Raw genomic sequence first — 26,224 nt, 5'->3', positions numbered from 1 at the left:
AAGAGGGCTCTTGTGGCTCTCACAAGTGTGCAGCCCATGCCCTGAACTGGGCCCTGGACAGTCTCAGTGACTGTCCCTCAGGCACTTTCCAGAGAAGAACAGAAGCCCCACTGGCCTCTTTACCAGACTATGGACTCCACAAGGGTAATAAGCACCCTCTCACCACCACAGATCCCTCAAAGACAACACAGGCCTTGGGTACTAAAGGGTCCCCAAAACAGTTCCCAATTTTGCCAACGGAGAACCATGATGATGGTTTAGACACTTCCAAGGCCAAATCAGGGAATTATGACACACCAATTTAGAGGTTTCAGAAAGACTTAGGACATATGAACAGAACAAAGAACCGTAAAATTGAAAAATAACGAAGGTCACTAATATTGAAACTTAATTTAAAATGTAAACATCTCAAAAAGAAAACTTAGCTTAATGGAATTCTGATGTCCCAAGACAGGTTTCTCCTGCTTGCTTTTCCTGTTTCTATAATACAATTAATGGTTTTCAAATTACATGCAACAGAAAAAAGAAGAAACCTCATGATGGGGGGCAGGGTGAGGGAGCTCCACCTGGGGAGCAATGGCAAGACGGAGGTGAAGGCCTCGCTTTACTTTTCAAAACAACAGAAGTAATTTTTACTCTACTTTCCTAAGTATTACTCAAAGGCATAACTTCAAATAAGATTAAAATGAACCGATTACTCCAGGATTAGGACTTCAGATACATTTTAAAACTTATTCTTAAAACAACAGCAAACTGGATTTTCAAAGTTAGGATGGGTTCACCGACCTTACGAAGGCTAAAAAAAAAAATCTATTTATGATATAAGAAATGAGCTCCAAGTGGATAAACACATTGACTATAAGCATAGTAATCACAGCTTATAAGTCTTCTTAAAGACCATTTCAAACCTTCCACTTGTTTTACTAGCTAATAAAATGGGGGAGTCTACTTAGGCTGAAAAGTCATAAATGTCTCCATCCAAAAAGTCACCAGGTAACCAAGACCCAGTCAAATCATAGGAAATACAGGTTAGCAAATACAAACAGCAAATAACTAACTGATCCTTGTGAGCAGCAGTGTGTTCAGTAACTTTAAAAGTCCAAGGTGGTTTCATTTGGAAGTAGTGTCTACAAGCAATACGTGGTACACAATCGAAATACTTGTATGCCATTCCCTCCAGTTCTGATATGCAGGATAAGGCCAAGGGCAGGCCTAAGGCATTTACACAGAGAACAGCAAATTTTCAAGGCCCTTGGTTTAAAAAGTCACCTAATTTTTAAAGACCTCCTTATTCCCCCAACATCAGCACCAAAAACTTCTTACACGCAAATTTCTTAACTGCTTTACTTACACAAGGGAATCAGCCAATCTCACTTAGATTACCCTAGTCAAAACTGGACCACTGCCCAGCCAAATATCCACATAGCTTAGGCTATCAGATGAAAAGATTCAAGCCTCTGCCCCATTTTAGTGGGAACAAAACCCCTGCATGGCAATAACTACAGGATCACAATATTCACTGCCAAAACGTAGTGCCTGTTTCTATTGGGTAATCACTTCTTGAATGGAAAATTTCAACTTTTATCTGCCCCTACTTGGGGACAAGTTATTAAGAAAAAAACGTATGGCACATGTCTCTCCTTGGACCCGATCTTGCCAACCTCTCAAAATATGTATATTTCTTCTTCATATATAAGGGGGTACCAGGGAAAGAGAGTAAAACCTGAAAACACCACAGTATTAAGTGTGTAAATGTCATATTAATAAAGAATGTCATCCATTTTATTTTATTTTATTTGAGGGAGACAGAGATAGTGACAGAGATAGCGAAAGAGAGCACAAGCAGGGAGGAGAGGGAGCAGGCTCCCCATTGAGCAGGGAGCCCAGCACAGGGCTCAATCCCAGGACCCTAGAATCATGACCTGAGCCGAAGGCAGACGCTTAACCGACTGAGCCACCCACGTGCCCCATGAATGTCATCCTTTCAAATAAAAAGGTTTCTATTAGAAACTTAAATTGAGATCTAGGCTACCCTAACTCACATACATGCTACAAGGAAAGAGGAGGACAACAATTTTTATATAAAGTATGACAGGAGCTACAACCGTGTTCCTAGGAAAAAAGAAAGATAGGAAAAGGAAAGCTTTTAAGAAATTCTATTATTGATAATGAAAATAAGCCCAGATACTGTTCTCTATGTTTGAGATACTTTATAATAATTTGAAAAACGAAATTAAGCCCTAATGGTAAAGTAATTTACAACTTTAACAGAATGAAAGCAACACTGTTTTAAGAATGAATGTGACATATGGATTCTGCAAGTCTGCACTACTGTAAACAGCAATGCTTCCTAAACTTAACTAAGCATTCAAATCACCTGGGGAGCTGATTAGAATGCAGATTCTGGTTCAACAGGAGCAGACAGAGCCTGAGAGTCTGCATCGGTAGCAAGCTCAGGTGATGTGAGAATGCGGGCGGGCCGGGCAGGAGGAGCACCCAGGGAGCAGCAAGGGTGCCCAGCACTTGCAGCAGAGGCCTCTGGTTCTGGGGCTATAACACAACTGTGTCCTCAATACTATCAACCTATTCAGGAAGTCCACACTTTGTTATGTAACATTAGATTAAGCATTAATGAGGCTAGAAAATTGTTTATCTCAGGTTTTAATCTGAAGTTAAATAAAACTCCATGCTGAACGCTCATACTGAATGCTCGAGTCATTCTTAACCTCTTAATATTAACAGAATCTTGATTACTCAGTCTTAGAACCTTTCTCAATAGTAGTTATTCTTTGCTGGCGGAATGTGCTTTTATGCAAAGGATATTTTGCCTAAAGAAATGAACAATTAATATTCAATAGTTATGTACATATTTAACAGAATTCATTCCCAGAAATGAGAAAGGTGGTTGATTTTCATGTTACTTCTCAAATTAAAATTTTAAATCTCCAGTACTTTTTTCATACTATCACCCAAAATTAAAAAAACAAAAACAAAATCCAAAACATCAAAACCAGCTGCCCCTTGGTCCCATTAAAAAAACAAAACAAAAGAACACATTTTCAATGGAGAATATCAAGATAAAAGACAGACTTCCAGTTCCATAAATCACTTTCAACTCCCCATTTTTTGTCTTACTATGAGACCAAATTGTTACAAGAACCTCCTCTCTGGTCTCCACATCTTGTTCGTGCTGCTCAAGAATGCTCCCACAGCTCAGCTAAGACCTCTCCTTTCTCTTCTTAGAAGCCTTCAATAGGTCTCCAAATGCCCACTCTAGAGAGAGTGCAGGGTCCCCCAAGTCTCCCTCCAGGCCATAATTTTGGCCTGAGTCCTACTGCATCAGCCCTAGCGACCTCCTCTCCACCCAGGCTACACTGTACGTGCTGAGCACGGTTTGCAATTTCCTGTCTCCATGCCTTTGCTCATGATATTTCCTACAGCTGGAAAGCTGCTTTTCTTCCACCCTCCCAGCCATGACCTGTCCAAAAACATATCCTTCCTTTGAGGTTCAAATACCACACCCTCCAATTAGCCTTCCAGCAGCCCCCCACCCCCCAGCCTCTTGTGCACACTCTGTGGGGCCTGAGCCTCCACCAGGGCCCTTAGCACATATGGCCGAACATGGAAAGCATGTGTACGTGCACCTTCCTGCTGCAATGCAGGGCACGGATGGCACCGTGGTTCTTATTACAGACATCCTATCCATTACAGTGCTTGGTGGGTATACAAAATTTTTTTAAATTAAGCTACATGGAATATTTAGCTCTGAAAATGGAAAGTGGGTTAAAAAATGAATCTTTTAGTACAGAAAATATTAATGCACCAGTAACTGGGATTACAAACAACATGAGCTTAATCCCTACGAGGCTAGGTGCACAAAAATAAAACTAGAGAGATGAGGAAGACAGTCAAGGCACACACCCCTTTCACCTCCTTCCACAGGCTAATAACATGCTGGAAGCACCTCTCCTCTCCACCACATTGGGGCAGATCACATTGTCTTCTAATTGTAGCTGCATCTGAGATAGGTCACTGAGTAAGCACTCCCTGTCTACAATCCGATGCTGGCTGAATTTGTCTGAATGACAGTATAGAGCTATATACAAAGGGCAGCCAGGATTCAAGGGACAATCACCCAGGTGTCAGACACGGAAGGTCTTTGATTCGAACAACACAGACATGTGCTCAGTGTGAAAGAAAATATATGTCACTGTCATTAGAGTAATCATCTCATGATTTTAAAGAAAACTGCAATGTGTGTAAAAATCAAACAAAAAATTATTTTTGAAACGCTCATGATTTTGTATTATTTATTACAATAATGGGTTCTCTTCCTGGTGATTTAAGATTCAATTCTATTCGGTCTCCTATTTTCTCAAGGATTATCTAAGTATCAGAGGTCATGTAATTCATTGATCCAAAGATTCTGTGGCAGTGCTTAAAGCAGTACCCCAGAGGCCTGACTGCCCACCATCTCAAAAGCTCAGCCACTGGGATACTTGTGCTGATTTACACGAACGCACGAACACCGAAGACTCTGACGTGGATTAGGCCAAACGCTGTCTTGAAAGAGAAGAGGCACATATATAGCCAAGGGGAATCTGAGACACTCAGCAAAGATCCTTTACCATACCTTGCTACTAATTACACATCTTATAAATGTATTAAAGAAGGTTATCAGTTATAGAAAAAGGAAGAACGGGAGAAAGGCAGTAACTCAGGATATCTGCACAACCACGACACAAAAATATTTGACTTACAGTTATTCTCTTGGGTACCATGAGGTTAACCTGTAATACCCACTCAACTAAACTTCAATAAATAGTTGGTTTTCCACAATCACTGTTCTCAGAGAAAAGCCAGATTTAGCTCTTGTGTAATAAACACCAGAAGCCAAAAGAACGAGGAAAGCTGTTTATGTCCATGCCCACCAGGAACCTCTGTCTACAAAACTGCACTGAATGATCCAGTAAGGATGAAAGCCTCCTCAACAAAGCTTCAAGACAGGAAATGCATCCTTTAAACTAGGCACCGCCCTTCACCCCCTCCCAGTTTTTCAATGAGCAGGGGTTTTCACAAGACAGAAGCTAAGAAACAGGTCATTTCTTTTCATACAGGTTTGGTGTATTTACAATCGGAAAATAATTCCATACCTTCCACAGCATTTAGCTACTTCAGTTAGCCTAGCTAAAATTATGTGGGGTGGATGGGAAGAACAGTCATTTTCAAATGTTTTTATACACTCTCTGCAGACATTAGCTCATTTAAATTCTCAAAACAATTCTAGATGGTAGAAGGATCACCCTATTTCACAGACACGGGCAGTTAAGGACAGAGAGGCTGAGTAATCTGCCCAAGGCCCCATAGCAGTCAAGCGGCAGAAGAGGCAAGAACTATCACTCTGCTCTCAGGTACAACAACAGCCAAAGGTGTGCAAACATTTTATAAAGGCTGTGGCACCTATAAAATTCTCACACAAAGAAACACCATTTTAGAGTAGATAATTCTCCAGTCCTTGTCAGGATTTGACCCGAACTTCCCAACGAACAGCTTAAAAGCACACCGCTGTTAGAAGAGGTTGTCAAGTACTACAGTTACGGTAAGGCCAGGAATAGAACACAGGTCTGGTGACCCCCATGCCATGCCCAGTTGGGCATGTTCTTTTGGATGCTGACACCCTTCTGAAGTTTCAAGTCAGTTGAGAATAGCAAAGAAATGAGTTAATAATTGTGGTAAATAGAAGAGAATGTGGAAAATATCTAGATCAGAGGGATCTGATATAAACAGGCATGATCATATGAAAATTACTACCAAGGAAATTCTGAACCAAGGACACCAATAATTGCAAATTTTCTCATTTTCTGCAGCAAAAATGAAAAATAACCTTTGCCCTCCCCACCCTAGGAGTTGTGAATGATTAGCTCAGCTATGTTGATAAGTAAGGAAAATATAAAATGAGTGCCTGTCTCTCAGATGATTAGAATACTTACAGATTAACCCTACACCAAACTCCCCCAATTCTAGCCAAAATACAGCAGGATACTAGGAACGTTTAGCCAGTGTCAGCCCTAATAAACCCTCCAGTGCTGCCAACAACTCTTCTGTTAGCGCCAGTAATCATGCCCTGATGAAGAGGCTGGAAACAGGGAGGCTGCTGGGTGCCATTGGAGAAGTGAGGAGAGAAGCAACATGACTGGAAAACAGGGATGGCAAGGAGTGATGGGGAAGGAAGGGTCTCAGGACAGAAGTGCCTAGAAAAGACTAGAGAACCAGCTCAAAAGGCTGGAATATCAATAACTTCTCTGTGGGTGAGGAAAAACTACATATTGAGTCAGACATCATCAGTAAGGGTAAGGGACAGCCAAGAGCAAGAGAAAAAAAAAAAAAGGATTATAAGACCCTTACCTAGGCTAAAAGTTATTCAGATCTGTTTTCCATTAAAGAAATAAAACACTAGATAAAATTGCCTGGCATTTCCCAAATGCTGGATGGTAGATTTTAGATTTGATGATTAATCTTACTATTATAAGTTTATTTTTTAAAACAGAAAGATAAAATAATTGTCAAGCCATATCTTGTATCAAATTCTTCATACTTTGCAACTTCTAGCAGAGCACAGGGAGAGAGAAAACTGGAGGTGAGAGGTTACTACATCAGACCACATCCACTCATGGCTCTTTCACTCCAATTTGGCCAAACCAAAATTCCTACACTTGGATAGAGCATTTTAGTTTCATAAAAGTACATATCAAACTTCAAATAATTGAAATCTTCAGAAAACTTAAAGGTATTTGTTTCACTGTTCCACATTAAATACCTCTTTCCAATCTGTTCTGGGAAGACACCCCGCCCCCCCAAAAAAAGTTGATTACATAGATCGATTACAGCATATATTTTAGTTTAACATCTATCAACAGTTCTCTCTTTTTTAAACCATTCTCAAAATAACCCATCAGCATATTTAGATGTATAATAAATATTAAAAGTTTAATGTAAGTATGACTGGTTGATGCAAACCACCAATTTATATATAAGGCTACACTTGAAATCTCAGAACCTTCCTTATTATGAGTTACTGCTGTTCACATAAGGTACCATACAGAAAAAGTGTCTAGAAACACTTCATTTAAAAAAAAAACAAAACAAAAAACCTCAGAATAAAAGAATCAAAATCGAATAAGAGGAAATCAATCAAAACACCCAATTAGAAAACTAAAAACCAAACCAAACCAAAAACAACTCAGCTCCTTCCATAATGGATATTCTCCATTTCCTCCTTCCACTCAGGGAGGGTGGGGGCAGAGTGAAAGCGGCTGAATGTCTAAATATTCACCCTCCATCCCCAAGGCCCAAGAAGCACTTCCTTTATCTAGGCTCTCCAGAGGCCACAGACACTGGGACTTGGTCCCACTCCATTCCCAGCCTCCCCATTCCCTGGCTCAGCTCCACCCCCCTCCAATCCCACCTGGAGGGAATTCAGGTAAATGAGACTGAATCCCCTGCTAGTATTCTCTTCATATAACCTCACTCTGAACTTTCCTCAGCAAACCCTCCTCCCCCAAGTTTAGCAAAAGATGGGATTCTCAGCTTTGTGAAATATAAAAAAATTTGTAAAAGGCTCATTTAAGCAACTTATAAGAATCCTTGTGTTATCTACCTGTCCAATGAAAAATATAACTTTTATTTAAAATTATTTATTTAAGTAATCTCTAAGCCCAACGGGGGGCTCAAACTCATGACCCTGACATCAAGAGCCACATGCTCTTCCAACTGAGCCAGCCAGGCACCCTGAAAAGTGCAAACTTTTAAGGCTGGAAAATTAAAGAGTTAAAACTACTCTTCAAAACATAAGCAACATTAAAGAAAGAAAAAGTTCCCACAGAATTCAAAGTCTAGTGAGCCACAGATCTCTTCATTCTATTGCGTGGTTGATGACTTCTGTCAATAACCAAATCCAATTGGTGGTAAATGACATTTCCTGTTTCAGCCACTATATTTACAATTAGATGTTAAAGGCTCAACACCCCAGACAACCCCCAACTAGCCCTCTGTTGTCAAAGACCTTTCTGTTCTTAAAAGGGAAGTCAGCTTTCTTTGTGGGGGAATAAGCATAATCTGTCACTTTACTATCTAAAATCAGGAGCTAAAACTAAAAGTAAAGGAAGTAAAATGAAGAAGATCCTAGGGGCCAGCCAGACTGAGCATAGCACAGGGTTAAAGGAAACCATTTCATAAGATCAAGTGCGGAGAAGCAGCAGGGGCAAAGAGGGAAAAAAAAATCAAGTTACATAAAGTCCAATTGTACTCACTGTTTCCTTATTGGGAAGCAGCTCCTTTCTAATTCTGAAGAAGTTCTTGCCGTACTGCCTGAGCCCCTTAACGAAGCGTTTCTGTGATAAAAAGAAACAACAAATGGGATGTAAAAACCAAAAACAAAACAGGATGTCAGCAAAGCAAAGATATCTGCAATCAGCAGAATAACAACCACAAAAAAGTCTGAGCTAGGGAATACTGGCGAGGCTGGGAGACAATTCCAGCAGTACAGCTGGGACCCCCTGCCAGGGCAGGCCCTGGACAACCCTCATCCGAACCCCAATCGCACACACCAGACGGGTTTGGGAGAAGGACATCCTGGGTCTGAGGCTAAGAAGCAACGTGTGCTCTCCATGCCACAGTCTCCGCAATGGTCCACGAAGGTATAAACAAATACGTTCCGTGTTTTAATAAAACAGCACAACTGCTTTCCACCTGAGAACGAAGCTTCCCAGAGTGTTGAGCAGAAAGGAGGGATAAAGAATCAAACCTTGAGACTTCTCCAAAAGGTCATCCTAGAGGGGTTAAAAGGCCCTTTCCTTAATCCGAGGAATTCGCCAAGAAGGCACCGATATCCATGAAAGCCCACTGGGAGAACGAACCCCCGCTGGCCTGACCCGCCATCGCCGTCATTAAAAGCCACTCCAAGGCACCAAATAATCATCAGCACCCCTTCCTTCTTCCCCACACTCCCCACCGCCACCCCCTCACCCCAGCAGTCTGGAGACTTTCACTTTGTCCCATTCCTCCCAGGCAGCCCCTCCCCAGCTCCATAGGGGCAGCTTCCGGCTCCCTGGCCCCCACCTCAGAGCCCTGGGCCTGAGGCTCGCGGTTCAAAGCCTGGTCCTGCTCGGCAGACCCCCGCGACACTTCCCGGCCGGGCGGCCCGGCGGCCCGGCAGCCACAGGTACGCCGCGCCGGCCGCACTCAGGGTCCGGGCGGCGAGAGGCCGCGCCTGTCACTCGCCTCCAGCTCCACAAAGCGCAGGGCGGAGGCGGCCGGGGCGGCTCGGCGTGTGACCGCGGCGGGGCCGCGCGGCGCGGGACGCGGGGCGCGGAGGGCGCGGGGCTGGGGCCGCCGCCACTGCCGGGGGAGGAGGCTGGAGCGCAGCGCGCAGAGCCCGGCGCGGCCGCGGGCGGCTGCAAAAGGCGGCCTGGATTGCCGTGCCGCCCGTCGGCCCCGAGCTCGTCCCCGCCGGGCCCCCAGCCTGAGGCTCCGCGGCCCGAGCCTCTGGGCCCCCGGTCCCTCCAAACAGCAGGAGTAAATCCGAGCAGCAAAGCGCAGAAACTTCCTCCCTACCGCGGTGAGTGCGAGCAGAGGGCACCCGTGGGGCCCGCGGCGGGCCGAGCCACCACTCGGGACCCTTCCCAGGCCGCTCCGTCCCCAGTCCTCCTTCCGGGCGGGCAGTCAGAAGCGCGACAGCCGCACGCCCACCGCCCTTGGACTGCAAAATGGGGGGCTGGCCCCGACGACCCTCGCGGTCTCTTCCGGCCCGGGATTGTGGGCGGCAGCTCCGCCCGGCCCAGGCATTAGCCTGCACCTCGCAGGGCGCCGTTTCACAACTAAATCACCGCGGAAGCTTCCCAGCCAATAAATCACCTGCCCACCGAGAGGAGAGTCCCTCCCACTCCCGGTGTTTGAGACCAGTCGGGCAAATTCAGCGAAGAGCCAGACTTGGCCTGCAAGACCGATCTGCAACCTCCTACTCCGTTCCTGGAGGCTCTGCATTTTCAGATTTCACCTCCTTTCTAAGATATGACTCATCACTGTCAGTTTCCAATATAATTTGTATAGTTCAAAGGAAAAATCTGTCAAGGCACAAGAAAGCAGCTCTCCTCTAATCTGAAGAAGAGTGACCTATGTCACTTGTATGACCAACATGCATCCTGAGCTCAGGGCAGAGAGTCTCCTCTGGGAATGCCGCAAGGCAATGAGACTGCCCTGCCCTCAAGGAGCTCCAGTCGGGTGGGCGGGCAGGCAGGCAGGCAGGCAGGCAGGCAGGCAGGAAGGTGAAGGGATCAATGTCTGGGCGCTTAGAAAAGCAGTAGAGGGACAAAGGGCTACGAATGGGACTAGGAGAAGGAAGCAACTTACTCTGCTGATGTCTTAGAGGAAGTGACAAGGAAGAACAAACCTGCCAGGTGGGCTCCAGAGGGTTTCAAGCAGAGGAGTCTGCCAGCAAGGGCACACAGAACATTCTGGGAACTGCAAGGAGGACAGGGTATACAGAATGGAGTGCCAGCAGATAAGACTGAAGAGGCAGGAGAGGATCAGGTTGCAGACAGCCTTTAAGCCAGGCTGAAGTGTCACAGTCCTAACCGTAGGCCAGTAGAGAAGTTAAAGCATGAGTGGTCCATGGAAAGACTGGGTAAGGGTTGCTCCAGGGGCAGTGTGGCCTACGTCATGGATTAGGGACAAACTGGCTGCAATGCAGAGACCAGTTAAGGAGGCTGGTGAGATAACTAACCCAGGCATGAGAAAAGGAGGGCCAGAACTCTACCTCAGCCATCAGAATTAATGTTTCTTAATCTGCTCTTTAAGTATTTACTGAGCATCTAGCACTGGATTTTTTTTTTTTTTTTAGGAGGCAGCCATAGACCTTTATTAAAACTGTGATTCATTTTGAGCAGGTAAGACAAATGTGTGTGAAGTCATTATAGAACAATCTGAGACTTCATTCAGCCAAGCATAAAGTAGTGAAGTGTAACTCATCAGTGCAGCAGGGGAGCCAGGAGGAGGGATGGCCTGTAGTAGTCCGGGATGCCTTCACCAAGGCAGCGAGAGAGGCCAGACCATGAAGAACCAAGAGCATTTGCAGAGGTGGAGGGGGGTGGGAAGACCCTCCATGAAACACAGAGGTGGAGAATCGGAAGCGGGTTATAGGAGGGGAGGCGGGGGGGGGGTTACAAAGTTGAGGTGGGTGAGCTGGCATGAGTCAGATGGTGGAATGCCAGGGCTGTGCAATATGAATGTGAGCTTGCTGCCAAAGGCCGCACAGCAGGCTCACCAGGAAGGCCGGCACAGTGAAGGCAGCAGCTGAGAGAGGCGAAATCTGAAACACCGGGGTAATGTGATAGACGTGGGCAAACCTGAGTTCAAGTCCCGGCTCTTCGACTTGCTATGATGTAACGACCCAATATTATCCATTCAACTAGTGGTTATTAAGTACCTACTATATGCTAGGAACCTCACATATATTAATCCAAAACCCTCGCAACCTAGAAGGAAGTACTATTACTATCTGCATTTTCCAGACAAGGAAGCTGAGACACAGATGGTTAAGTAACCAGACTAAGGTCACCTAACTCTTCAGAGCAAGGGCAGAATGCAAACCCAGGGTCCAAACTCTAATTCCTGCGTGTCACTCTCTCTGTAAAATGGAGATAAGAGTCTATAGAGGGAGCCGTTTTCGGTCATGGTACCATTCATTACCTGTGACTCTGTCCTTTCCTGTTGGCCCCAACATCACATCACCAAGCCCTCAGCATTCTTCCTAAGAAAGGTCTTTCAAAGCCCTCCTTTCTTACCCATTCTAGTGCTAGTCCCTGGCCAAGCCCTTATCTCTCTGTTCTACTAGCTAGGCTATTAGCCCATCTCCCCCATCTGGCCAGGTAAAAGCCTCCACCAAGGAATGTTTCAAAACCATACATGTCATCACGAGTCCCATATCGTCTTGCCCCCAACTACTACTTGAAAAGAGCTCCTTGACCTCTTCAGAATGGTGTCTACACCCCTTAGCTCTTAATTCAAGACCCCCAAGGAGCCTGTCTCCGCCTACCTTTCCAATCAGATGTCCAGTAATGGCAACTGGCCCACTGCCCCTTCTGTTGAACTCTAGACTCTGGGACATCTTTTCTACTCCTCTCCACAGCCTACCCAAGATACTTTCAGTTTACCTCAAACTGAACCTCAAATCCCTCCCCTTCTGACATAAAATTTCCCTGACCACACCGTCCCATTCACTGGGCATTTGTTTATTTGTATAAGGCCTTACGTATGCACAGAGTCCATAAGCCCTGAAAAGACAAGAACTGTATCTTCTATCACTTTGCCCCCCTATAGCATTAGGCAGTTGGAGCTCCCTGGATTTGGATGCAGAAGTGAAACAATCCATGAGATGACAGGGGCCTGGATTTTGGTGGTTAGGGTGGAAAGGGACCAGTAAAAGCCAAAGGATCCATCCTGGGTTTGGGTGGTCAGAGTGGAAAGGGACCAGTAAAAGCCAAAGGATCCAACAGAGTTGACCTGCTTGGCTCCGTGGCACCAAACTCTCCTGATTTTCCTCCTATCAACTAGCTTGATTCTTTACTCAACTTCTAAATGTCAGAGCTCTTCCTAAGGCTTTGTTCTAGGCTTTCAGCTCTCCAAACCCCCTCCCAGTGTGATCTCCACTGCTTCCTTGGCTTTCAGTATCACCCAAGACTCTCCCTACTATCTCTAAGGCTAAATCTGTGGTCCAAGTCCAGTGGGAACATTTGCTCAAATGTCTCAGAAACATTTCAAACTAACTACTTCCAGAAATATGAATTCGACATCTGGTGTGAACACAGACCACCACTGTCAATGTGTATCAATGACTGTGCTACCAAGTGCAAAAGCACCATTCGGCCCACTTTAAAAAAAAAAAAAAAAAAAAAAAAAAGGAAGTAAAAGCTTCATGTGGCCTGTACTGTTACTTCTCTATGGAAAGCCACAAGGCCTCAAAACTGGCAAAACATCTGTTTCTCAGAGACCAGCCTTTACCTTGTGGTTTACCAGAAATGTAGAGTAGCCTTTAAAATCGAAACAAAGCCAACCCACTCAGAGCAGTCAATGATGAGAATAGGTCAGTATGTTAAGTGGGTTTCTGAGGCCTTAGGCTCCTTTCCCTCTATTAATTCATCTCTCTTCAAATGAAGACCTTGAAGGTTTTCAGGCTTTAATTTAATAATTAACACTACTGACTTTAAAACAGGCAGGTACTATATGCTTCTAAATGAAAATTCATAGACACAGTCTGTTTCTTAACAGCCTTCTAGTAGTTGAACTGAAATTCAGCATGTCCAGTGCTGAAATTCAAGCCCTCATGAATTATTTCTATGTCCATTAGCTTTTCTGTCCCTGGCAGTGCACAGATATTAGAATGCTAGGATGCCGGGGAGGGGGGTGGGGGGAGAAGACTGTTCATTTAAGAGGCAGTCACTTTGGCTCAGTCACGGCTCCTGGTACTCAGCAGCCCTGCTTTTGATAGTCCACAGGCTTGCCATCCGGCTGCACTCAGATGCACGAGCTCAGGGTCTTGGGGTGTTGGCACTCGTTTCTCCGGCGCTGTTTGTTTCCAATCAACCTGTGTGTTCCCCAGGCACACAAAATAAGTCCTTTTCTATTTTTGAACTCCAAAGCCAAATGAGATCCAAATATAAATATAAATTTATTTATGACAAGGACACTGTCCTTTGCTTTGTTTTACAACTTAGTTTGCAATTGTGCTCCAGTTCTTATTTATTTTATTATACTTTGAGGGGCATCTAGGTGGCTTAGTCGGTTAAGCGTCTGCCTTGGGCTCAGGTCATGATCTCGGGGTCCTGGGATTGAGCCCTTTGTTGGTCTCCCTGCTCAGCAGGGAGTCTGCTTCTCCCTCTCCCCACTCATGTGTGCGCGTTCTCTCTCTCAGATAAATAAAATCTTTAAAAAAAAAAATACATTTTGACATGTAACACTGTATATATTTAAGGTGTACAACATGTTAATTTGATTAATTTACATATTGTAATATGACTGCCATTGTAGTGATACTTGGCACCTCTATCATGTTACATAATTATGCTCCAGTTTATAGACAAATTGCTATAGTTTTCTATTACTGAGCTGAAACTTTATATCACCATCAGGAGTTACCTACCTATAACTTCCTAGTAGAGATCATTTAACTCCTGCCTTTAAAAAAGTGAGTTACCTGAACATAGCACTTACTGTTAAACTTGGTTTTTAATAGAATCTATAATGTAAAACTCTTTCTCATTCTTAGTAGAATGGAAGAATATGAGACCTAAACTCAGAAGTCCTAGGATCTAGTCTACTCCTCTGTTCCATAAAGGAAATTTCCATAAACAGGATATAATTAATAGGAACTGACTTCTGAAACAGGAGATAATTAATAAGAATAAGCATAATTGGGTCCAAATGCAGTAATGTTCTCTCTTATAATAAAGTAACACGTTCAAAAGTTCCTCATGTGTTGCTGCACTTGCCCCATGTCAAAGCCTCCCAAGCCCTGGGCACCGGCCTCCCCAGATGCTGACCCTCTCCATCCTTGGGGTGGTGGGATGGGCCTAGGGCAAGCAGCTTGACTGCCATGTGTCAGTGATAGCAGAACAATAGGGAAACACTACCCTACACAGCAATAAAACGGCTCCATTGAGTGAGTGTTGCGAACTCATGTCAAGCGCTATCTCAAGGACTCCTGGTGTGTGGACTTACCTAAGCACCACAACGACCTTACAAGGCAGGGGCTACTGCCATCTCCGTTTAGCAGTTGGGAAAACCATACGTCAGCAAATCCTTGAACCAAGGTGGGAGTGTCAAGGGTGACAAATGTGAACAACTGGGGAACCTCAGGGATGGGGTGAGGTCTAAAAATGGAGTCAAGCACGGGGTGCAGGTCAGGAATGCGATAAGCATCTTTGGCCTGTATTTGTATTTAAAGATTTAAATGCCCCCCCAATCTATAAATGGACAGTATAGGCTACATTCTAATAACTTAACTTATTCTTGCCTCAATTTGTTCACCTTTTCAAATTGGCCATAAAAGACCTGTCCTACCTATCTCAAAATCATTATTTTTTTTTTTAAAGATTTTATTTATTTATTTGACAGAGATAGAGACAGCCAGCGAGAGAGGGAACACAAGCAGGGGGAGTGGGAGAGGAAGAAGCAGGCTCATAGCAGAGGAGCCTGATGTGGGGCTCGATCCATAATGCTGGGATCATGCCCTGAGCCGAAGGCAGACGCCCAACGACTGTGCCACCCAGGCGCCCCTCAAAATCATTATTCTGTATATCAAACTGGATAGCACACAGAAGTGTACTAGGCTAGGAGTAAATCTTCCAAAGGATAACATGTGATCATCTCTCTCGTCTACATGTGACACTCCCAACATGGCTCATCTCAAGTGCTGGCTCTGACCTATGTCTGCAGCAGGGAAAGAAGCAGGAAGAGAGGGCTATGCTACGAAAATGGCTAAAAGATAACTCTGCATTAACCCCTGGCTGAGAGCTTTCAAAATTAACTCCCTCTGGTGAATTTTAACTAGTGTATCACAGTCAGAGACTCACCAGGATTTCGGAGAAGCCATTTCTACTCAGTCCTCTTACATAACTGTTTGGAAAACACTGTAGGTATTAAAATGATTCCCACTGTGAAAATGGCTCCTTCTGCTCTACCCTGTTTTCTGCACAAAATTTTATGTTAATAACTTACTGGTTCTCAGGGGACTGAAGAGCAGGCAGATCTGCAAGTAAGCAAACTATAGTTTTCCCCCATCAGAGATACAAAAAATGCAAGTTCCTATGCCAGGCAGGGAGTAAGAGGAGGATGTCCACGGCTCTTCTGAAGGTATAAAGCAGTAGAAGAAAATCAAAGATATGTCCTAAATGTGGGCCTATGTGAATGAAAGGGTAGGGTGAAAGAAGAGAACACTGAAGCCAAGGAGAAGAAATGAAAGCCTTTCCAAACATGTGTATTGCTTGATGCCTACCAGCTAGCTCATCAATGGCTCTTACTGACCAACCACTAGATGAGAACCTATTGCATTTCATCAATATGATCCTGTATGTTATAGATTCCCATCACCTCATATCCAAAACACATTTCCTGCTGGAGATATACTACTAATAATGCTTTGAGCAAGTATCACTTGGTTTTTGGTTTTAAATATTTAACACATTGATGAAATGGTGACCTAAAAGTAAGGCACTGCTTTTTCAATAAATGGCATCACAATCAATTTGTCTGGGAGGAGACATGCCAGCAAGCCATGGCAGGCATTTCTAAGGGTTCTAGTATGTGCTTCTGACTTCTCATTCCACTCTGGAAGTATCCTTTGAACTTACTAGCATTATTCCAGGACAGTTTATAGTTTCATTAAACTAGTTACAGTTGACTCTTGAACAACATAGGGCTTAGGACACTGGCACCTTCCTCAGAAGTTGAAAATCTATGCATAACTCCTGACTCCCCAAAACTTAAGTACTGATAGTCTACTGTTGACTGGAAGTCTTACCAATAACAGTTGATTAAAACATATTTTGTAGTTACACATACTATTTACTGTATTCTTACAATAAAGTAAGATACAGGAAAGCAAATGTTATTAAGAAAATCATAAGGGGGCACACCTTTATGGGGTGGCTCAGTCAGTTAAATGTCTGCCTTCAGCTCAGGTCATGATCTTGGGGTTCTGGGATCAAGCCCATGTGTTGGGCTCCAAGCAGGGTGCCTGCTTCTCCTTCTCCCTCTGTCCCTCCCTCTGCTTGTGCTCTCCCTCTCTCTCTAATAAATAAATAAAAACACTAAAAAAAAAAAGGAAGAAAGAAAAAAGAAAATCTTAAGGAAGAGGCACCAGCTGGCTCTGTCGGTAGAGTATGTGACTCTTGATCCCAGGGTTGTGAGTTCAAGCCCCATGTTGGATGTAGAGCTTACTTCAAAAATAAAATAATAAAAAAGAAAAAAAAATCACAAGGAAGAAGAAATAAATTTATAGTACTCTGTTTATCAAAAAAGCCCATGTGTAAGTGAACCAGTGCAGTTCAAACCTGTTGCTCAAGGGTCCGCTGTAGTATAATAACAGCCAACAAGACAATAATGTAAAACAATAATCACATTTTTATGATGATTCTCAAATCTCTCTCTACATCTGACATTTTTCCCCACCTCAGGCTTATACCTATACTTTCTACTCAGAGTAACATTGTCCACAGACTCAGGACATCACAATCTCGATGTGGACACTGATGAGTCCTGGACTATATCCTTCTCAGTATGCTCTCCAAGACAGGTGTTACTGGGGACATTCTAGAGATGAAGAAGCTGAGGTTCAGGCAAATTAAGTATCCTGCCCCAGTCCATACTAAGCAGGAAGGGTGGAGAAGTAAGTAAGGTTTCAAAATTGGATTAATTGCTTAGAATCTAGACACAGAAAACATTCTACTGTATCTATTTATGTAAGAGGAATTAAAGGGTATTGTACTTAAAAAAAAAAAAAAGAAAGAAAGAAACCCTAAAAGAAATGTTACATACACATGCCTGCTTTTCTGAAACAAAAGACTAGGTAACTCCATTGCTTGTGAAGGTCACCATCCCTCTCTCAGGGCTTCCGTGCACTCCTGTGTAAGAGGAGCCTTTGGGCCTTCTGCCACCTGTAAAGCCTCAACAGTCAGTGCCTCTAATTCTCTACCATGGGGAGCTGCAGTGAGGTAGGTATCCTCTCTCCTACACAGAGATAAGAGGATAGCTAAATTCTCCAAAGTAAGACCCTGCTAATGGAGGACATGTCTTCTCAACTGTCTTACTTGGAAAGTCAGAAGATTAGTCAAAGATACCTTTAAAATTAAATAAATTCTAGTTTTAGGGGCACCTGGGTAGCTCAGTTGGTGAAGCATCCGACTCTTGGTTTCGACTCAGGTCATTATCTCACGGGTTGTGAGACTGAGCCCTGTGCTGGGCTCTGTGCTCAGTGGAGAGTGTGTTTGGGATTCTCTCCCTCTGCTCCTCCCCCCACTCGTGCGCATGCTCGGTGAAAGAAAGAAAGAAAGAAAGAAAGAAAGAAAGAAAGAAAGAAAGAAAGAGAAAAAGAAAGAAAGAAAGAGAAAAAGAAAGAAAGAAAGAAAGAAAGAAAGAAAGAAAGAAAGAAAGAAAGAAAAGAAAGAAAGACTCATTTTTAACAACAACAAAAACAACAACAGACCTGTTTCCCTGCCTCGTCCCAAAAGATTTGATGGTACTTACAACAGAAACCCAAATCCGAGCCTGTCCATTTCTAAGAGAAGTCCTCTCTAGGATCAAATATGGCAGCTGCTAGCTGTCGCAGAGGCATTCTTTTTTGTTCCTTTCCCTTCCTTTCTAATTTTCCAAAGGTCAAAGAGTAAGAATGGGGGAAGGTAGGTCTAACATGATCCTGCCCTGATCCTTCCACTTTCCTTCACTCACAAATATCATCATCATGGACAGCTCCTGGTTCCAATCACTATTTTACATGCCCCTGCCCCCCATATGATTAGCTACAGAAACAGAACACAAAAGGGGAACTGAAGTGCCAGGTCCAAAATTATTTGAGGCCAGCAGGAGGAGTCCAGTAGACCCCTTACCTGCCCAGCTGACTCCTGCTCACATGCCCCAGAAAGAGCTACAAAAGCTGGGCAGCTGTCAAGTCAGCCCTCATTCCCTGCCACATCTGTAATAACAGCACAATCGGAGAATGCCAGAGTTGGAAGGAAGCTTTAGAGCATCTAACCCTGTCAACACTCTCATTTTACAGACAAGGATCATATATTATTTAAAAGAAAACAAACTAAAACACACATACCCACAAGGCTTTATATTTGTGACAGACTGTATTTCTATCCCATCCCACATGCTGCCCTTATGGAGTGATGAAAACACACCTCCCTCCACTGAGGAGTGGCTCTGTGTCTCTACCCTTGATCCTAGGTGGACCTTTTTAACTGGCTTGACAAATATGACAGAAGTAACACTGGGTAACTTGAGGCTAGGTCATAAAAAAGCTACACAGCTTCCACTTGGCTCTCCCTCTCTAGACACATGACTTTGGAGCTCTGAGCCACCATATTAAGGAGTCTGGCTATCTTGAAGCCACTGTGTTAGGGAGACCACTTAGAGATAGACAGAGATGCCTTAGAACTTTCAGTTCCAGTCCTTGGCCATTTGAGTCTTTCTCACCCAGACTCATGAGTCAAAGAAACTTCAAGATGACTCCAAACCCATCCACCATCTGACTGCAACCTCATGAAAGTCCCCCAAGCCAGAACCACACAGCTAAGCCATTCCTAAAATTTGATCCCACAGAAACTGTGACAGATAATAAATGATCACTGCTGTTTTAACTTGAGGTCATTTTTATTGTTGGGGTAATTTGTTATGCAGGAATAGGAAACCACTACAAGATTCATTACAAAACCACAAAAAACTTTAACCTCCATGTTAGTCGACTATTAATTAATTAAATGAGCCAGTAAACAATTTTCCAATTAGACTTCCTAAGACAATCTGCATACCTTATCAGTCTCTATTTTCTTACTCTAACACATAGCTCTTACTGTATGATATGACATGACATGATATATAGGATACTGAATACGAAAGAAAATTTGTCCACTACTATACCCCTAGCACCTCGAACAGCACCTGATACAAACAGCAGGTGATCAACAAACACTGGTTGAATTAATAAATGAATGTATCTGCAGGTGAGCTGGTTTGGTCTTCCTACAACACTATTTGACTTCCTAGCCATTCACTCTCCAGCTTGACTCAATGCCTCCTAATCAGTGTTCACTGTTAAGTTTCTAACTCTCTAATTACTACCTACAAAATGATTCGACTTCCCTGCATTCAAATGTACAAGTCCCACTACGGAAACCATGCCATCCCATTCTGTGATGCCAGTTCAGCACCCAGAGTGAAGCCAATGATTTTCTTTTCAACACACCTTTGTTAGTTAAACCCTTCCCAGGTGGTCTCAAATGTCAAGTGTCAAAGTGGAGTCAGTACTCCACTTCTTCATTCAAAGACCACATGCCCCATGGGAAAATGACCTCATGTTGGATGGTTTACATAGCAACTGGGCCCACTAGGTAAGACCACTGAGCCAGATTATATAGCTTTGTCTATATGCTCCTCTGAGTCTAGATGATTACGTTGAGTATGTGAAAGTCCTGTCATTATTTCAGGCCTAACAAAGCACTGCCACTGGGTGAATATCAGAATGCTTCAGTGCACTTTCAAGTCAAATGAGAACTGGCTAGTTAGGCAGCAGCATTAACAGATGTAGAAATACCGCCAGCTAAATACCTCTTGCCAATTATGGCTGCCCAGCTATGCCCAAATTAAAAATAACCCAACACTAATAACAGAACCCAAATGGGCATTAGAGGCTCCTACTCTCCCTGCAATATCACCATAAAATTTCCACATAAATGTCCCTGTAAAGTGGCTCATAAATAAGTCATTAAAAAAAGTAGAGCTCAGCACAGGAGGAAGGAAGAGGAAACTCAGAAATGTGGCTTGTCTGTAAGTTACAAGGGAAGAAAGAAGTAGAAATCTTTAGTGAGGAAGCCTTTTGCAAAAATTATAACTAAAAGAGTCTAGATCCGTGGCTGTCCAATAGAAACTGAATGTGAGCCACAACTGTGAGCTGAATACGTAACTTTAATTTTCTAGTGCTCATATTTTAGGGAGAAATGGGTAAAATTAATTTTAGTAATACATTTTAACTTGGTATACCCAAAATACTATCATTTCAATATATAATCAATATAAAAATATTAATGAAATGTTTTACATTCTCTTTTCCCTACTCAGTCTGCAAAATCCAGTGTATATTTTACACTTACACCACATCTCAACTTGGACTAAGCACACATTTCAGGTGCTCAAGAGCCACATGTGGCTAGTGAGAACCATATCAGTGCAGGTGTAGAATGATCCTTACTTCTTTTTCATAAAGCATTAAAATACCCAAAGCACCAAAAGTTTTCTATTAGGGAGGCAGAATACATAAATTGGTCAGAATTATGGACAATGGTATCATACATGCAATCCTAAATGAAACACAATTAATAAAGGCTTGTTATTTCAAATTAAGTAAAATCTGTCTTCCAGAAGAACTTAACCAAACCCAGAAACTGTTATCTGCTCCTCTTCCCAAACGGGAAATTGGGGCCCTGACCAGCATCAGGGGCTCACTTCAGTTCTTGCCACAGAAGGGGCTCCTGGACTTTGTTTCCCCTTCATGACAACATGACAAGGGCCAGGGCTCTGCATTGAATTTGTTCACTTTAAACAACCTCCAAAAGCGGAGGTAGATCAACAATTCCTTTAGGAAATGTAGGGCAGGGGCTGGGGGGGAGGGAAGAGGAGTATATTTCAATTACAAAGGCAAACCTTGGTCATAAGGAAGATCTCTGTCTAGCCAGTGGTTATTGTTTTCTATTACAGGCATCACATTTGGTCTCCTGCCATCCCCGAGCAGGATGGCTACCACAGACAGCCCCTCAAGGGACGGTCCCACATCAGGGCCTGGTAATGGGCCCCACCACAAGGCTGCTCTGGTGGCTTTTGTTTGGAACAATAGTGCTCCCATGATACCTCACTCTTGCTTGAAAATATTGGTATTAAGGGAGCATGAACACAGCTGTGTGTAAATTACACAAACAGATTAGATCTGTATATTTATAAGGAATACAAACATACTAATAGCACATTTACATACACAGACGCATTTGGCTGCATGCAGAGCGGAGTTTGAGTTCCAAAGTATTTCTTAAAAATTTTACAAAAAGAAATGCTCAGGCTCCTTAAAACTTAACAAAAAGAAATGCTTAAGAAATTGCTCAGCCTGTTAAGTCAGAATGCCTCCCAAAATGAATTCCTCTTCATCCCCACCTGCAATATTAGAGTATTTGAGACTCTATAAAGGAGAAACCTCAAAAAGAACTTTAAAACTCGCTTTTATAGCAAAAATAAATCAATATGGGATAATTTCCACACTTAAAAGGTTATAATTATAAATGGGGAAGGGGTGCAAAAGAAGGCAGTGTAGGCGGAGGCAGAAAGTGAGAAGAATCTGGAAGTTCAGAATTAACTTGTCCTAAAATGACAGGTCTCCTGTCACACATGGATGCAGACACGTACAAAGAGGAAGGCCTACTTAAGTCTCTATTAACACAGCACATCGTAAGGCAAGATCTTTGGATTTTTCAGCTAATTTTGAAAAATGGAAAAGCAATCAGTATTTTATGCTTCCTGCATCAAATCCAGAACATAGACACAGGCATCAGGAAAGTGAGGCTATGATTCTATGTATGATTCTATCAAGGCTTCACAGATGACCCCAGGCATGCTTGCTCATGGGAAGATTGTATTCCAAGTATCCTAATTAAAAAAAAAAAAAAAAAAAAAAAAAAAAAAAGGCACTAACTTAAGATGTTGAGTGCCAATAAAAAAAAAATTTTTTTTTAAAGAGTAATGATCCAACTAAGTAAAAGTATTAATCTATACATGTACCAATAGACGTATAACAAGCACACTATAGGCCTTAATTTTATTCTTTAAAAAATTCACAGCAAAACCCTCCAACTGATTTTCTTTTTTCTTGATGCAGTTTGTATAAATACACTCCTGGTTTAAAAAAGAAAAAAAAAAAAAAAAGGTCCATTTCTGAGGCGTGGGTTTACCATGCTCACAGTTCCACCAATAAATCATCTCCCGATCTGGGCTTGGAAAAGCACTGGCCACGGTTTGATTGCTCCAGTCCCGGGGTTGCCAGGCAACCAACACAAGGGGGAAGTCTGAGAACCGCTGACAGATAGCCAAGTGGCTGAAACAACAGACTTCTCTCTGTCAAAAATGTGTTTCAGAGAGCCACTTCCCCACCTCTGCTCTCTGCTAAACACTACACGATTGTAAAATCAAAATCAAAAGGCCACTGTAATAAAAACACACTTCCTGCTCAATTACTAATTGTTAAAAAGCTGTAGGGAGGCCCAGATCAACACAGTGTATGGCAACAGAAATGTGATACTGTAAGTGAGATAAAGTCAGCAGCATGTGAGGAATCTGATCTAAACGCAGCTCTGCAGCTTCAAGGCCGGGGACTGGTTGTGTGGAGCAAATCAGCTGCCTAAGAAAGCACCAGGAAGAAAGCAATGAATGTGGAGATGTTAAAGAGGCAAACCAAAAAGTAGCTAGGAAGCCACAGCTCTACGTTACTTAATAACAAAACTAAGAACATTCTCAATTGTGTGGCATTCTGGAGATAACCAAAGTTTTCTCCTTCCACTCACTCTGGCAAGTGGGTGGGTGTGTATTTGGGTGATTCCCTAATGCTTGACTATAAACTGGTTATAGCAGATACTAATATCCTTCAGATAATGTCTGATAATACCACATCTGAGGTCTGACAGTCTAACATACCATACTTTTTTTAAGTAACCTGGGGCTTGAACTCACAACCCTGAGATCAAGAGTGGCATGCTCCACCGACTGAGTCAGCCAGGCGCACCTACTGCAACATTTTAAACCGCTATTGTGCATGCCCCAAGCTTGTAATGTTGCACACCACAGCGCTACCGAGCACCCACTCTATGCAGCATCCTTTCATGAAACCACTTTATTAAACTGTCATCCGGGACTCCTTGCAAACTGTCTGTGGGATTGGAAGAGGCCAGAACTCAGAATAGGGTTCTTCACCTTTTTTCTGCCATGGGCACTTTTGGCAGTCTGGAAAAGCCTAACCTCTTCTAAAAATGGTTTTATTTATTTATTTATTTATTTATTTATTTATTTATTTATTTATTTATTTTTTAAAGATTTTATTTATTTATTTGAAAGAAATAGAGACAGCCAGCGAGAGAGGGAACACAAGCAGGGGGAGTGGGAGAGGAAGAAGCAGGCTCACAGCGGAGGAGCCTGACGTGGGGCTCGATCCCATAACGCCAGGATCACGCCCTGAGCCGAAGGCAGACGCTTAACCGCTGTGCCACCCAGGCGCCCCTAAAAATGGTTTTAAATGCCTAAAATAAAATATATGGGATTACAAATAAAACCAGTCATATTGAAATCTACTTATCAAAACATTAAAAAATGTAAATACACATACTTTACTAGCATGTCAGATAACAAGGTCACAGAGGGTTTTGTTTTTTGTTGGGTTGGGGGTGCTGTTTTGTTTTCTTTTATAATACAAGTTCAGATTATAAACTCCCAGACGGCAAGGACAGTGATTTATTCATCACTCCATCACCACAGCACTGTGCGGCCTGGTTCAGGGCCCAAAGCTGACCCACTGAATCCTGGAAGATGTCTGCCAGGCTTCCAGGCTGACTGGCCCTCGCACTACCCTCAGCCCAGATCCTACAGGGCCTGACTTTCCCAGTGCCTAGGACTCGGCCTGGTAGGCAAGAGTTGTTGGTTCAGAGTCTGCAAACTGGGATGTGTAGACACGAAACAGACCCAAATGGTTCTAAGGGAATTCACTTCCAAAACTTCTGCTTTCAGAGGTTTTCCTTCCTAAGTTCCACCTGGTAACATTCACCTGCCTGAGAGCGCACTCCTGTGAGGAAGGTACCCTTCTTTCACCTACCCTCTCTCAAAGGCATCCCTCTCCCATCTGGAATGCTACTAGGCAACACTGCCCCAGATGCAGAAACTCCAGTGCACCAAACAAAGGATCGATTCAAAACACTGATGTTGGTGTTGACACAGTGACTAACTCTAAGGTCACGATAAGAAAGCCTTATGCAGGTCAGGTACCTTCTCGTTCTTTGCTTTCAACAAAATTGAAGGGGATCTAATGGAAGTGTCATCCGATAGATTACAAACCAAGTCTGATGATTGATTATATTTTTGGCATTGTTATGGAAGGAATTCAAATTATTGAGTGACACTGTAACAAAATTATTATTCCCATCTGCTTATTCATGCAAAAAAGGTTTCTGAGTACTTGTATCTACAAATATGTGAAAAATAAGAACAAAAACTGATGCAGAACACGGCCTCGTTCTAACAATAAGTAATATTCATCCAAGAATTAATGCATTTAAAAAACTGAATCCTGGGGCACCTGGGTGGCGCAGTCGTTAAGCGTCTGCCTTCGGCTCAGGGCGTGATCCCCTTGATCTGGGATCGAGCCCCACATCAGGCTCCTCCGCTAGGAGCCTGCTTCTTCCTCTCCCACTCCCCCTGCTTGTGTTCCCTCTCTCCCTGGCTGTTTCTCTCTGTCAAATAAATAAATAAAATCTTAAAAAAATAAAAATAAAAAATAAAAAACTGAATCCAGGGGCACCTGGATGCTTAGTCAACTGGGCGTCTGCCTTCGGCTCAGGTCATGATCCCAGGGTCCTGGGATCAAGCCCCACACCAGGCTCCCTTCTCAGCAGGGTGTCTGCTTCTCCCTCTCCCTCTGCCTCCTCCCCCCTGCTCATGCCCTGTCTCTCTGTCAGATGAATAAATAAAACCTTAAAAAAAACAACAACCCTGAATCCATCTTATTTCCAACAAATATTAAACAAGAACTAAAATTTTATCAACATTTACAATATCTTGTATTGATCAACTGTATACTAATTATTATTATAACGTAATTGGAGAGAATTTCCCTTTTAACACTTAGAGCTTTGTTGCTAAAGGAAGTAACAATATGCACATGTCTTTTGATACACATACTTTTTTGTTGCAGGGCATAGTGAAGAGTTGATCTGACAACAGACTCCCAAGCAGGAAATGCTTTTTTTTTTCTTTATAAAGATTTATTTACTTTTATTTGAGAAAGAGAGAGAGCGTGCGTGCATGCATAGAGGAGAGGGGCAAAGGGAGAGGGAGAGAAACTTTAGCAGACTTTCATGCTGAGTGTGGAGCCTGACACGGGGCTTGATCTCAGGTGCCCAAGACTACAACCTGAGCCGAAACCAAGAGCTGGATGCTGAACTGACTGAGCCACCCAGATGCCCCAGGAAATGCTTTATATTAAAAGTCTATGGGGCAGTAGATTGAAGAAAAGTTACTAGTTACAGAAGTTAGAGGAGGGCAAGGAAAGATACAATGTAAAATTTTACTGCTAAAAAAGAGACCATTCATGTATTTTTAGAATAGATGATAATGGGTATAAATTGAGATGGTATTCAAAATGCCCTGGATA

At 43.1% G+C, this 26,224-nt stretch overlaps 1 protein-coding gene across 11 annotated transcripts in view; it reads right to left on the bottom strand.

Annotated features, from left to right (window-relative positions):
* RERE (arginine-glutamic acid dipeptide repeats) overlaps positions 1-26,224 on the bottom strand; it is a 409,563-nt gene that overhangs the window by 47,939 nt on the left and 335,400 nt on the right. For 7 of the 11 annotated variants that reach the window (XM_045803582.2, XM_045803583.2, XM_087858422.1 and 4 more), the window contains one exon: positions 8,310-8,390. In XM_045803582.2, the coding sequence (XP_045659538.2) occupies positions 8,310-8,390 (81 nt within the window). Of the gene's footprint in view, positions 1-8,309; positions 8,391-8,803; positions 8,997-9,117; positions 9,228-9,612; positions 9,711-9,912; positions 10,092-26,224 lie in introns of those variants that run through there. The other 4 variants (XM_087858424.1, XM_087858426.1, XM_087858425.1 and 1 more) reach the window with 4 other exon arrangements.

The sequence above is a fragment of the Ursus americanus genome, chromosome 33 (assembly GCF_024610735.1).
Source record: "Ursus americanus isolate L20-20 chromosome 33, mUrsAme1.1.p, whole genome shotgun sequence".
Classification (NCBI taxonomy): domain Eukaryota; kingdom Metazoa; phylum Chordata; class Mammalia; order Carnivora; family Ursidae; genus Ursus; species Ursus americanus.
This window is presented reverse-complemented; position numbering and strand designations above follow the sequence as displayed.